At 41.9% G+C, this 15,511-nt stretch overlaps 1 protein-coding gene across 5 annotated transcripts in view; it reads left to right on the forward strand.

Annotated features, from left to right (window-relative positions):
* The window catches only part of diaph2 (diaphanous-related formin 2), a 449,753-nt gene that overhangs the window by 381,007 nt on the left and 53,235 nt on the right, over positions 1–15,511 (forward strand). For 4 of the 5 annotated variants that reach the window (XM_074649328.1, XM_074649329.1, XM_074649331.1 and 1 more), the window contains 2 exons: positions 13,257–13,349; positions 15,422–15,487. In XM_074649328.1, the coding sequence (XP_074505429.1) occupies positions 13,257–13,349; positions 15,422–15,487 (159 nt within the window). The remainder of the gene's footprint in view (positions 1–13,256; positions 13,350–15,421; positions 15,488–15,511) is intronic. The other variant, XM_074649330.1, reaches the window with a different exon arrangement.

Below are 15,511 nucleotides of genomic sequence, written 5' to 3' on the forward strand. Positions count from 1 at the left end.
AGGGGGAAACAGACAAATGCTTTTAGGAAACTGATTAAAAAACATTTCTCTCCCGTTTCCCAGTTGATAAAACTTGAGATTATACCCTCTGCTCGTGCATTGATATGTGCACTTCTTCAACAAGCCTGATTGATAGATGAGACAAGTGCAGAGCTAAACGTGTTTTCCTTGTGAAGTATTAGAAATCCTAATGTAGGAAATTGCTTATGAAATCATTACCCGGTCACCCCATTTGTTTTAATTTGCTCTAAGTGGATTTCCATATTCTCTTGAACTGACCAGATGTTCAACATTTACCAAACCGCTTTACTTCGCTGGAAATAACTGTTAAACACTGCAGAACAAACCCAAACGAATGCTTCTGTTTAAAACAGAGGAAGACGCTTCATCACAGCAGGATATTTTGTTTTTACTGCCGCATATGAAACAATGTCACGAGCGGCATGCCGAGTGTGTCAAGAGCCGGAGCGCGGTGGAGCATCTGGACTTTGTTTCTCTGAGGCGTTTGTGAGGAGTAGCAGTTCCCTCTGGCCGCCTGCTCGGCTGGCATCACCGGGGTCAGTGCCCCCGTCTGGGGCGAGTGTCTGCACCCACATGTCAACTGTGTACCCCAGTCAAATCCACTAAGCTCTGAACAGAGCCGGAAAGCCCACATGCCGCTTTGAGCACAATGCAGCTTGGCATAAGGCACATAGAAATAAACAAACAAACAAAAAAAAAGTTAGTTGGACATTTTATTTAGTCCAGGCATTTTGCCCAGGTACTGTACCACAGAGAAATAGTAAAGAACTTTGTGTTTAATGTGTTTACTGTCAACTTCTCTCAGACCTGCTTTATACAGTATGGTTTTTCAGTGTGTGAGGAGATTGTAGTAGCCTGTGTGACAGCCTCCCTCACCATAAAAACCTCTGAGAAACATTGTTATAGCCAACCTGAGGAATATCAAGTTTAGGAGCGTATTGGTTGTAGCCTGCGAGTTTTACAACACATTTTATGGGTGCACCAACTGTCTGCTATGTTACTTGACTACACACATTAAATGTAATCCAACTGGATTTATTAGATGAAATCATTTTCTTAACTAATCTTAGATCCCAAAATATAATTACCTGATTGGAAAACAAACTTTTGTAAAAAAAAAAAAAAATTATTAAAATGGCCCCAGACAGTGTTATAGAAAACCCTAAAAACACATTAAGAGGCTCCACAGATGCTGTTTTTATGATTAAGTTTTACCTGCAAAGTGATCATTTTTTAACTGTATGAATTAGAGCCCACTCAGCCGCTTCAATCCATTCTTGCAACAGCTTGCAGAATGCAGACCCATACAGCGAGTTGCTCTCAGGGAATATTATGGTGGTTCTGTCAATGTGTTTGTGTTAATAGAACTACTGAACACACATTATTATCATCTTAAATGTGGTTGTATTTGTTCACACAACAGCTGGAAGTTGTGTATACCTCACACTGCATCACTGTGTGTAAAAATGACGGAGCCCATTAGAAGGAAACATTGGTATTATTATGTTAAACTTCTCAAAGCGACTCAGCCACACATTTAACTAAATGTCCTATAATTTAAGACCCTCTTTGCAGCGTATGGCTTATTGTTCATTGTAAGTTAATCCTTAAATGGTGTTTCATTTCCATTTCAATACATTTCACAATTATTTTAGCGTCCTCCTTTCCTCTCCAAATCTTTTTTTTTTTTTTGTGCTGGTGATAGCCGTCTAGGCATTTTTCCCGTTCGACAAGGCCCTGCTAGAATGAGGTCTCCATGTCTCTGTGATTCTCTGCAGAGAACAGTTGGCATGTTGACAATGATGGGCCTGCAGCTTCTATTTATGCATCCTCCCTGTCAACCTTTCACACTTCGAGGATGAACTAGTGCCTGTTTACATAAATAAAAGTGGCTCCTCCCAAAAAAAACATGCAGTTTAGTAAACACAAGAAAAAGAAGTTAGTGTGGGCTTCAACTGCAAAAATGTTTTTACATGTCAGTCATATCAAGACTAAATAAAAACACGCCTGTATTTGTGAGATAAATCACATTTTAGATCCACAGCCACATAAATTAACATTCCGCTTTTTTGAGAGGCTAATGGAGTTTATTTAGAGCACCTGTATTAATTTTATGAAGTCAGCATGTCCTCATCCAACCCCGTATTACACCAAAGCGTGTGATAGACCCGCCTGCCTCGCCAAAGCGTGAATACTACATGCGTGTATGAAGGTGCAGTTCCAGCAAGGGGCAACAAAACCTCTCACTTAGGTTAAGGAAAAACGTCATGGTTGGGCTCAAAATAAATATGTAAAGTGAGTAAAATATGTAAGGGAACAACGTAACATAAGAACAGAAAACGTCACTAAAAACACGTCACTTACAAATAGCTAATATAGCTCACTAACGTAGCTTACAAAACATAACAGCGGTCTCGAACACCGGTCTCCTGCCTGCCTAATAACCTGTATTTCTCTCTTTTTATTCTACGTCACTAACACTTAGCGTAGCATATTTACGTGGAGTCAGTACAGACAACATGGCGCACAAATGACACGCCAAAAGCAAGGACGGCGTTCTTATTGCACGCTTTTTTCCTTGTGCATTGTTGTGTCATTCACACACCTTTTCGTGCGACCGGGCTGCCTCATCAGAGCGTGTTATCTCTTTTTCCCCGTGTTTCCTCCTCTTTGTGCATTTCCCTGACAGACAAAGTTGTGGAAGTATTTTTTATTTTTTTCTACCAAAGCATATTTTCCAAATTCAAGTGTCTATTAGTGAGGCATGCTAAACTAAATTGACATATTTCCATGCAGCTGTCTGACTGGCTGTGGCTGGCGGAGCCCTGTCAGCAGTGACAGTGGCGGAGATGTGGATTGATGGCTTCGTGTGACACTGACAGCTGCCGGAAGGCCGGCGCATACCTGCGTCGCAGCCATGCCAGCTAGGTGATCATAGACAGGCGCTGACAGGCGGCAGTGAGGTGGACAGGGTTAGCTCTCCAAGTTTGCATAGTGTCTCTGCAGCACAGCCGACATGGCAAACAATATCACCGGGGGAGATAGCCTTATAGAGACGTGAAGGTCAGAAACCTAAGTAGATAAAAGAAATGTTTCTTAGAAGACTCACCATTCCTCAGCTTAGCTTGGGAAATGAAGCCGGTATTAGGAAGCTAAAGCTGACCTTCATGTTCGCTACAGAATATAACAAACAAGGACAGACCTTTCCAGAATGTAATGATGATATATGGCAAAACGCCTCTGAATTTGCTGCCTGTTTATTCCCTGAAGTGTCATTTCTTTGTCACGCCACTGATGGCTCCCATGCCTGGTTATATATTTGTAGTATCTGATGAGTTATAAAAATGAAGGATCTTTCACTACATCTGCATATGGGGTGTCGCAGCACTGGAATGCCAAACTCTGAGCAAAATTGCTTTTTCTTTTCTTTCTTTTTTTTCCTCTTCGTCCTTGCATTTGAGCTGCGTCGATCCGGAGTGCAGGATGTGTGAGGCATGCTCTGAAACTCCTGAGTATGGATTCCATCATTACCTTGAAAGACGGGAACAAGGGCACCAGGATTATCTGCTGTCATACACCCATTCTAATAAATAACAGCATATTAGATTGTGCTATATCTCCAGTCAAAATCTGAATCTGCCTCAAGGCGATGATAGCACACAGAATACGGCTGACTGCATCTCAACTAAGAGCAGGCGGCGTGAATAGAAACGTAGAAAGAGAGAATAATTCATAAACAAAATGACATGCAAGTATTAAACTAGTGCTGTCAATCGATCGGAAATCGCATCATCATCCATTGTATGTACATATTTATTATTGGAAATCAATAAACAACACAAAACAATGACAGATATTGTCCAGAAACCCTCATAGGTAGTGCATTTAGCATAATAATATGCATTAATAAACAGGCAACAACAGCTGCCAGTGTGTCAGTGTGCTGACTTGACTATGACTTGCCCCAAACTGTATGAGATTGTCATAAAGTGGGCATGTCTGTAAAGGTTTGGAGTGTTATTTAGCCTCCTTCACCATCTAGTATGACATGGTTGGTACCAATGGATTCTTTAGGTTTTCTAGTTTCATATGATACCAGTATCTTCACTCTAGCTTTAAAACTGAGCCAACTACAACCTAAACAATTGTGTTAATGAGTTAAATAAATCAGTGGAGTTAAAACAAATTTACGTTAACGCGTTATTATGGCGTCAACTTTGACAGCTCTAGATTAAACACATGTGATTGACTGCAAAATGATTTATTGTCAGTGAAGGTAACACAATAAAATACTCCCAGATTATAACATCTCCGATGCATTTCCATAAATAAATGTCAGCAGGAGGAAAACGAGCCTGGCTTCATAGGAAGCCTCTTAATATTCTATGATAAATACCATAGTTCATTAGCAATTAAAGGCGACACCAGGGAATAGTCTCCCCCACATTTTTGTCTGTCTGCTTCACTTCATTGTCAAGCTGAATATGTAGTGTTATTTTTTGTTTAAATCTTGTGTCACCCTCTTTTGTACCGAGAGAAAGACAGAGAACACTAATTAAATTGCACCTTAAAGCTTTTAATCACTTTTATCTTTAACTTAATTTAGATAAGGTCACAATCAAGGGAGTGAGACGTGCATCAGATAACTCCGCCTTTCCTGTTTCCCCTCTCTTATTCCAGTCTGGGTGTCTCACTCTCACTATGCTCATCCCGCCATGTTCTTTTTCCTCTCATCCTGTTGCTTTCCTAAATGTTCTTCTTCTCCTTGGTGAACGCAGCTCAGGCACAGTTGAATCTCGTTGATTTGTGGGTGGTTCAAGTGTCAGATCATTTCCCCTCCCAGATCTGGACCTCACCAGTCACTTTACAGTCAATCAAGCCTAATTACCCTCACTACAAAGACCATCAAATCCCATTGTCAAATCCATTTAGCTTCCCCAGACAGCGCCGCCTTTCACTGATGCAAACAGCCCACGTGTGGTTTGGTTCAGATGTTATCCTGATCTGGATTCCAAAACTCTGCATCCGCTATTTAAATGCGGCACTTGTGTAAAACGGGTAATCTACTGTACGCTTCCCTGGATGGATGAGACCCTAAATGTTTATAGCGTCTCAATTTCCTGCCACATTTTTGACATTCCTTTTATTTTAATAACCTGATTCATTAATGTTACCCTGGTATGAACAGTCACATATGCTAGATGTCTGTACAGTAACGATGCCCTGCCTTATACATATGCACTAGTAGATCAGGCCGTTCTTTTCCATACGCCAGAGCAGCACAGTAAAAGGTGTTAAAAGGATTGAGGTTCACCCAAACTGCAATAGAAATGGTCACCTGCACCTTTTCATCTAACCAGCTCACTGTGACTGCGTTCTCTCTAACAGTACCTCCCGTCATTTTTAAAACTACAAAATTCCATCACTAACCTCGAGGATTAAAGAAATACTTCACCGCCAAAATGATAATTTGTATATTAATTACTCACCCCGTGTTACCTTGAATTCTTTTTTTATTCATGCTTTTTATTGTCTCCTTAAGAAAAATGACTACAACAACCTAAACCATAACAAATAACGTAATATAAGATAACAGATAATTACTGTACATTGAAAAACAAAGTATTCAAAAAACAAAGCAGGAGAAAAAAGGTAAATGATAAAAATGTAAATAAATTATAATAATAATATTAGTAAATAGATTACAAAATGTAGAGAAAAAATAAATAAATACAAAATAAATAAATTAATAAAATAAATTCACAAACCAGATTCCCAGCACCTACTTAAATCCCTCTGGTGTGACCTTGAATTTTAAAAGAAAACTTTCACGCATTCCTCCACGGTGAACGAATATTGAGTTTAACAACAGCAAAACTATATCAAAACATTTGTTTACAAACTCTAACACTACTCGTGAAGCTTTTGCTAAAACCTTACTATTTAAAACACTTCCGCATGAACAGTCTTGTGCAGGCGCGCTACTAGTCCGTGCGAGTCTAAAGTGTTTGAAATAGTAAGGGTTTAGCATAGATGCATGTGTTTGGGAAATACTGAGCACACGACAGGATAAATGACACTTCGATTATACTGCACAAATTGTAAACAGATGTTTTGATATAGTTTTGCTGTTGTTAAAAGCGGTCCCCATTTACTTCAAAATTCATGAAGACTTTTCTCCTTATATTGATTATCCGTTGACCGTGGAGGCACGCAAGAAAAACAAAGTTTTTTCAAGGTAACACGGGGTGAGTAATTGATATACAGATGTTCATTTTGGAGGTGAAGTATTCCTTTAAGGCTACACTTGCTGTTGCTGCTTCATAATAGAAGCCTTCTGGCGCTTAGCATGTAAACACATTTTTAATGTGAATTAGCATCAGAAAGTGTTCAGACAGCATGAAAGCCCCGATGTAGAATTTGAAAATTCCTCCCAGTGGTAGATTGCAAAGTGTACTGAAGCACCGCTCTCTTTCTAAGGATCCGACCTGACGAAACTAGAATGAAAGTAGAATCATCAACACAGCAATTTTCACTGGTATTGTCTTATTTTTCTACAAACAAAAACAGATTGTATGCCAACAGAAGGATTTGAAAGATAGAAATTGCACATTTGGGGCTTTTTATAGTAGCAGATTTTCACAACTGCTCAGATAGCATGGTGGCAAAGAGCAGATCAGGAAACACTAACACTGGAATCTATAAAAAAAAAAAAGAGAAACGCAAGACTGAAACTCCAAACCAGAGCGACTCTTACATGAGTGAGCCTTATAAAAGCCGTGCTTTCTATCTAGTCGCCACACATTTAGATCAGTTTACAGTGAGCGGACACCATCAGTGTTCATCCCCTGGTGTGAGGCCACGGTGAAAATGCATCACGGTTCAGGGTCTACCATATTGCAGCTAAATTTAGCAGCACCTAGCCTTTAGCCTATGGAAAAGCGGCCATAGTGGTCTGCTGTGCTGTGAGGACGGGCTCCCGTGGCCCTGCTGGCACCCTGACATGTTGACCCCATGTGGCTTAGAGAAAGTGTGTCAACTTAACATCTGTCAGTGCTGGGTTTGGAGCTGTCCCTTGTGTGTTGGTGGTGTTACTGGGCAAACTAGCCAGAAGCAGTGGATGGATGGTGATAGCAATATGGCAACTGGGGGGGGCCCGTAGGCAGTAGCAGTGAATTATAGCAGTGGAGGCAGAGCGTGGTGACTGCTACGTTGCGAGCATCTCTCTTCGCCCCCCACCCCTCCCTTCCCATCTCCCAACCTCCCCTCCCTACTGTTTCTCACTTGGGGCCTGGCAGCATCCATCCAGATGGAGGGTTTATTTTTGTTTTTGTTTGTTTACTTATTCATGCATCCAGCTATTCGGGGCATCGCAGGGGCTTTCGTTCCACCACAGAATGCAAATCGCCACGGCGGCTAATCCACTTTCATCTCTCCCTTGTCGACATCCAACTTCTCTCCACGTTCCCCCCACCCAGTCTCACGCAGACAGGACATCTCTCTCTCGCTTCAGGGTGTGGGATCAGGCCTGCAGTGACCGGGGGCCAGCCCGGCTCCAACACTTGTCTCTGCTTGCATGCATGTGCAACACAATGCACCTCTCACCTCCCACCCACCTTTCCCGAGTTCAAGACACACTCTCTCCACATTTTCCCTTCCACTCCCCCCATCCCGGCCCCACCTGACCCTGGCGCCACACAGGGGCTCATATAAAGAGGAAAGTAGAAGCTATGCCGCCATTCCCCCTGGAATGGAGGGTTGTGGGAGCATCCTTAATTGAGTTAGGGAGGACATGAGTGGGTTTGCTCATCAAGTTGTTACAGTAAAACAATCCAGATGAATCAGCAAGCAAATCTATCTTTTTTATTAGCCATCTTACCCTTCCGTTCCCCTTTTCTGCTCCTCTCTTTTTCACTAGTAAACATGCGCACACACACACACACACACACACACACACACACACACACACACACACCTACAAATTAAAGACCGAGGCATGTCTGAAAAAGTTTCTCGGGTCATTGTGTCAAAGCTTTTGTCAGAGTTGGGCGGTTTGACTGCAGGGAGATGGAGAGAGAGGAAAAACAAAGGACAGACATCTAACAGGTGCATGACTGCTGTCCTTCAGGCACTTGTGTTTCTCTGCGCTCTCCGTGGCAGTAATGGTCTCGACCTGCCCCGGTCTTAGGCGCTGCTGGGACTGCAGGTAAAGAGGGCGAAGGGAGGGGGCGACTCCACTCAAAGCCAGACAGGAAGAGACTAGACAGCAGAGGAGAGGAGAGGTAGAGGAGGGGGTGTGGGGGTATTGAGTTATGCAGGTGGTTGTGTGTGTTTGTCTAGGTGACTGAGCCTGAATTCAGAACACAAAACCAGGTGCACGCAAGTGAGAGCAGAGAGAGGGAGACGGGATTAAAAGAAAGTGTGGTTGTTGCCTCTCCACCTGGCCATAAAGCAGCCCCCCTCCCTCCACCGAGGCCTTTGTTTCACAGCTAATGGTCCAGGTTAATTGCACAGGTGACTCTCTGTGGGGGAACAGATGGGCTCAAATGTGTTCAATAACAATCCACAGCAAGCGAAAAGAAAAAAAAAAACTGAACGACTAGTTTCTCTCCTCTTGATTCTTCCTTTTTCTTTCTCATCTTCTCTACTGGAGTCGTGGAGGGCGACTGGGGTGAGGTTAAACTCTCACTGTGTTCCTCTCTCGCAGTGGTTTCAATTCATCAAGCACAGGGCCTGTAAGCACTCATTAGATCTCATTACAGTGCAAATTAGACTCAGGGATTGGCTGAAGGATAGTGGTGGATAACAGACATCTCTCTATGCCCGATGTTCCCCATGTTAAACACTTTAATTTGTTTAGGGAGAAGAGTACTATGCTTATATAAATCCAGTCGCTGTGATTGATTAAAATATGTGACAGTGATAAATGTCATTATTTTGTATGCTTGCGCCGTTATTTATCTTTTCAATTAACATGCCGCTGTTGCCACCAGTTTCACTCGTGGCATAAAGGATGCCATAATTTGCCGTTATATTAGAAGCGTATCAGACTGGAGCTTTTTAGAATTCAGAGAATTATTTGTCTCTTTTCCCCCATGAATCACGACGGCTGCATGTGAGCCATCAGAAATTGAGTTCTCAATCGATCCTCTGTGTTTTTTTTCTTCTCCTCCTCCCCTGCACAACATGTAGGAGATGACAGATAGCAAATTGAATTTATGAACAGGCTTTGTTGACACTGCCGCATAATTATAGGAATGCCATGCCTTTGGTGTTTAAGAAGAAGAAGAAAAAAAAAAAAAAGAGGCCCTGCATTTCATTCAAATACATCGAATGTTTTCTGCTCGGATGATTGAGTGAAAGGCTTTGTCACGTTCTCAAGGCGACAGCTGTTCTTTTACTCTTACTATGCATATTTTGATTGTTGTAGATGACTGATTGTAATTGGCAGGAATAAACAAATGAGATGTCAGGTTTTGCATAATTTAAGCTTGTTTGTTTGATTCCTAATTGGTCCTTGGCGGAGGTTTAAGAGTTTGTACGGAGGCTTCGATGATGCATCGGTTCTCTGAAAGACTTGGCTGGATTCCTGCGTCTCCTCTAACTGATCTTGCCATGAGCAGCCATGAGTATAGGTCATCCTGCTGACACTAGTTGGAGTGCGCTCTCTATCTGCCTCCCTCTAACTATCCGTCCATCCCTCACTGTCTTTGTTTGTCTCAGACGCTCGTTTGTCAGCTGAGCAAAATCCGCCCCATAAATTTAGATTAGTTAAGTGGAACCTTTACAAGTATACAACACGCATTCGGATCACTAAAAAATGTGTAGGCAGGTTTTAGGTGAGTGTCTGTGAGCCTGTGCTTGCATACCGCAGTGTATGTTTTAGAAATAATTAAATGTCACAGGGCTCAGGCCGTCAAGTAGCCGGGAAGGTGTTTTACGACCTTGTGTCTTGCCTCGCTCCACTAGTCCCTCTCAATAACCCACTCCACCACGCACGCACTAGCGCTCCCACAGAAACCCTCTTCACTTTCCTCCCTAGCTGCCTCCTATGCTCCGTCTCTCTCCCTGTATTCTGCCTCCTCCATCATTTTTTCCCTTTACATCTTCCTTCCCCAATAGTGACACTTACAATATCTGTGCTTATTCTTTTTCCTCTCCCTCCCTTTCCTCCCTCGCAACTGTTGACACTTGACTTTGTGCTCAGCTCCTGGGATTGGTGAATAGTACATTGCAGCTGCTTTCTTCCACTTTTACTGTAGCTATACTTTTTTTTTTCCCTTCTTCTTCTTCTTAGGGAAAAACTAATCTGGTGTGTTAAGTTTGTATGCCAATCCTGCTGAGAGCACATTGCTCTTGTTATCCCTCCTAATTAGAAAATGTGATAGTGCCGCTTGTAAATATATTGCAGAGCGAGCCAATCCCCAGGGCTCGCTGTTACATTTGGCACAGCCACTGGGTCCATCCGATATTCAGGTAAAGGAGGGTGGGGGGGAATGTAGGACTGGAGGTAGGCAGGGATCAAAGGGAAAGATATGGAGCAGGTACACCATCTCTCTCTGGGAGGTAGAGTTTCACTGAGCTTTATTTCTGCTCTTAAAGGTTTAACTGTTTAAGAAAGTACCTAAAAGTGCAAAAGCCGCAACCATGTTCCACACTTCCACAAGCTTTAATAAGATCATTAAAGGACCCCGGGGCTGTCTGTTGAGGTGCCCACCAAGGTGTTTCATCACTGGGAGGGTTTGTCAATGTCTTGGGTCTTAGCCCATCTTAACCCATTTAGAAAGCAATTTCCTGTGAGCAGAGGGGATCTTTCCTCTTGAGAAAGATCTTTGGGCATAAAAGGTTAGCTTTTCTGTAATTCCCCAGCATGCAATCCACCAGTGCTGCTAATGAGAAGCGGATGAATATTTGCCTTAGGTTTAACAGCTCAAAATAAGACAAGAGTGAATTGCAGGGAACAAGGCGGAAATATCTGCTAAAGTGGGCAATGTTACAATAAGTGATGAAGAAAGTTTGCTCCGAAGATTACTGGAGTAAGTGCAGTTTTCTGCTCAGGCCTTACCTTGTCTTTGCTAAATATATACACACACAAATGCACATGTATGTTTAATAGGTTCACAGTCTGAAGGCTCATTTGTGACATTTTCTTGCACAGAAGCCTGCTGGAGTTTAAGCTGTGGTCCAACAGGACAGAGTTAATTGAGCACTGTGGAGTGACTGGGGAGTATGTTTCCCATTTTAGTCATTTTGGTTCTTTGTGTCTGCAGTCCTCCCGCTGAACCCCAGTCTACTAGGGCTCCCAAGTCCTGGCCATTACAAATGATGAATTGCGCTACAGTTAAGCTAGAAGTAGGACAAATTGATCAAAGTGTCAGGTGCCCCCTGTGATGTCTGGGTCTCCGCGAAGAAGGCAGTGAAGAAGGGGGCTGTCAAAAAGTTTCTTGTGCCAAGGTGGTTGTAGATAAATGTTTACCTGCCACTTAACACTTTCTACCTGCTGTCAGACTCCCATTGTGTCCTTGCTAGCCTACATAAGAAGAAGGAGTAGCTAAAGATCTCGGGAGTTGATACAGTTATAGTACCTGCAAGTTGTTCACCATATTGTTCTCCGGGTCCACGGCACACAAAACACCATGCTCCCCCTTTTTAAACCAATGAGCTTGCTATCTGAGGTGTAGTGCTGCAATTTGAGATAAGCACTACTTGGCTCGGCTTTGGTTTTGTCCTGATAAAGCTGGTCTAATTAAGCTTGATTTAATCGGAATTGCTTTTAAGCACAGCACACAGCCGGAACAGATACTTTGATTTCAAAGTAGCCCTTGGGAAGGACTTGAGGAAGAAAGAGAAGGAATGAGATAGAGAGCAAAATTAGTGCGAGTACGAGTGAAGAGTTGCTTTTTTTAAAATTTGCATAAGACATGTTTCTATTCTTAGTCGTACTGTCTTCTCTTACGTGCATGAGTGATTGCAGGTTGGGTGGTTTGTTGCTGGAGGAGGAAGGGGAAAACATGAACAGCCCTGTCTCTCTCTCTCTCTCTCTCTCTCTCTCTCTCTCTCTCTCTCTCTCTCTCTCTCTCTCTCTCTCTGGTAATGGCAAAATACTTGCCATTTCCTTAAATTAATTGTGTAGCATTCAGTGTCAACGTGTTTTGTTCATAAATTCAATTTGCCCGAGTGTCGTGTCTCTTTGAGCACACGCGAGTAACAAAAGATTGATCACCCCGGTGTCTGGGAAAGTGCTGTGTGCTGAAAGTAGCAGTTGTCTCCACTTATTTTCCGAATGTTTCCCTTCAGCTATAGCTGTAAGCGCAGCAAAGAAACAAGATGCCCGGGCCTTGATGGTAAACATTGGGGAAGAGCTAGTTCACTCATGTATGCAAAAGAATTGATGGTTAAGTCTCCAGCTCCACAATAAGTCACCCTAATGATCCTAGTTTAAAATAATGTCTGCTCTGGACCAGAATGATAAAAAGGGTGCCCCTCTGACTCATTAGTATCGGGGCGTAAAGATAGATGACCCAGATAGAGAACCTAAGCTTATTTTTGAACCCCCGTTTCCATTGAGCGCTATGCTGCATGTGCACAGTGTGGGCAAGACTTGTCATGCCGTTGGCCTCGTAGCACTTCCAAGTGTCTCCTACCTGTCTCTGCAGCCATGACGACCTGCCTCCAGTTCTCTCGTTTCATGGATCCGCGCGACAGCAGGAACGGTGGGCTGGGGGAATGTTTTTCGAAGGCCGGTCCCGGTGTCATTGACTGAACAATGATAGAGCGCCCGGGTATTGAGCGGCTCCACACTAAATCTTTGTAAAGAGCACTTAGCTCCCCTGCGTTAGCCACAGAAAGAATATCTGTCAATGACCATCAGTGGATGCTTTCATCCTGAGGCTCCTCTGCCTGTATTAGTTGCTAAGCTCTAAGTGTATTTTTCCTCCTCCCCAGCTGTTTACTGAAAAAAAAAGGACAGGTCTGAGTGACAGGCTTCAGTCTCACTCATACGCTTTATAAAAGGCTTGTTTATATCTCACTCTTGCTTTATGTAAGGTGATTGTTCATGCACCTTTAGTTAGAGGGCACCCACTGAGAATTAGACCTTCAAGCAGTCGGGTGTGTGTGTGTTTAATGCGTACATGTACAGACCCATATCCATGATATTATGTACTTCATCGTGTTGTGTTAATGTATGTTTTGTCCTGTAAACAACTTTGCCTCTATTATCTGTTCTCTTACAGAGGGAGATGAAACCGGTGTGATGGATAGCCTAATGGAAGCTCTACAGTCCGGAGCAGCCTTCCGGGATCGACGAAAACGCACACCGCGCAACGGTAAGGCAGCGAAAAAACACCGTCTTTATGTCACGATTTATATATTTTTTTTACCACCTGCCCCTTTAAGTTGTTAACATGCAACACAGTTGGCTTCTGTCTGTCTTATGAAAGAAGCTTTGCTCTCCAGTTTGTATACAATTAGTGTGTGTTCCTTCCTGTGCGTGTGTCCTCTTAACTGAATTCAAAGATTCCTGACTGATGTACACATAAAACACGGATATTAGGAACATATGCACACACAGAAAGATGCCCTAGAACACATGTGGCCCAGCGAAGGTCATTAGCGATTTATTGTGCCTTTGCCATTCATGAAGCACTTATTATAATGTAGCCATGCTGGCTGCGGTCGGACCGAGGCTGATTTAGTGTAATCCCGGTGTTAACACATTCTATTCTGCCACGTTGAATGGCCGGCACCCGGGGGAGCACCACCTAGTAGGGGTGCCAGGGTCGATTCATATGCAAGTCAGAGTTCTGCAGGAGAGCTACAGGTGCCGCCGTCTCCACGCTGGCAATCATGGGAGGAAAAAAAGGGGTGAAAAAAATCAAACCGATGGCTGGATTGGATGATTCTGCAATAGACAGGCTAAAAATGAACATGCAGTTTTAAGGCAGAGCAGGTACATCTCTGTCTAAACCATATTTTTAGATCCTTGCCGGGCAATATTTTAAGGAGAACCACAAGAGTCATGGAAATAGCGATAAAGCATATCATTAATTAATAACTAATTGTACCATAAAATAGGCAATAATACATTTTGTTTGCAAATTTATTTATTAATCTATGAATAAATAGACTAAATCATAAAAGTAATTCATTATTTGGCATTTTAATGGGCAAATAAAAAGAGGAATTGTGAAAATAATTTTCAAATTAAATATTAATGCATCAATCTTGTCTCATATGTGGTCTGAAAAATAATACATTTTTCGTCATACAGAAGTGACCGTGGTTTCCTCTACAGGTGATAGCCAATCAGAGAGAGCTTGTTACATCCCACTTGGCTAATTTGCATGTTTTACCTTTTACCTCAATTTAACCTGGCTTAACCAGTGCAAAGCCCGCCTATTTTTATTGTACAATTAGTTGTTAATTAATGAAATGCTTTATTATTATTTCCATGACTCTTGTGGTCCTGCATAATATTTACATTTAGGGATCTTGTTGAGTTATAATACTAATTTCAACAAATAGGATGCTATTTACTCTTTGCCTATTTAATGCAGAATGACTTGCTTTTATTAAGTGTTTCAAGTCATTTTAGATTTATCATTTATTGTTATTTGTAGCAGAATTATTAGTAGTAGAATATAGTGTATGTTGGTTTGCAAGATATGGTGCATTTATATTAATACAGACAATATTAGTAACAGATAAGTGAGCTATGTCCTGTATTTGACCAGGCTGTTTCCAACTCTGCCTGGGTCACTTCCTCATTACGCTCAACCATTTTTTAAATTATTTTTTGCTAATTTGAAGTTGTTTTTTTGTTGTTTTTTTAAATTTAGCAATTCTCACATATTGACGCTATTTACATATTCTAGTATGTGTGTATGTGTGTCTATACTAAGCATTAAAATAAATTAATTCCAAAATAAAAATGATTACACTTAAAAAATAATATTTCTGCTATGATTTGCAAGGTATCATACAATATTATATTTTAATATTCTTTGTAATCAAAGACAGTTAATTTCAAAATATATATAATGCATGAAAGATCATTTAACTATGATTAAATTATATTGTTTATATACTGTTTTGACTGAAAAAACGTACACAATGTGTAACAACGAACACACATGCACACATACTTGACTCTCGTTTCAGCACCTTTAATGCTGCTCATCAACAGACATAACCAGCTCCATTCTTCACTTGCACCTTTTTCATTCCATCCGTCTGGGTGATGTCTGGGTGTTTCTCTGGGAGTGGTTCATTCCTGCCAAATATCTGAGAAGTGTCACCTCTGATACCTTTTTTCTCTTTTCCTTTTTCTCCATCCTTCCCCCTCTTCTCTTTTTTATTTTCTTTATTTTATGTTTGTTTATCACCAACATTGTTGCAGGTGATCAAAGCCCTTCCAGCCCATCCTCTCGGTGGCCGGGTGCTAACTATGGTAACAGAACCCTAGGTGTGTGTATTTAGCTACTCTTTT

The sequence above is a fragment of the Sebastes fasciatus genome, chromosome 10 (assembly GCF_043250625.1).
Source record: "Sebastes fasciatus isolate fSebFas1 chromosome 10, fSebFas1.pri, whole genome shotgun sequence".
Classification (NCBI taxonomy): Eukaryota; Metazoa; Chordata; class Actinopteri; order Perciformes; family Sebastidae; genus Sebastes; species Sebastes fasciatus.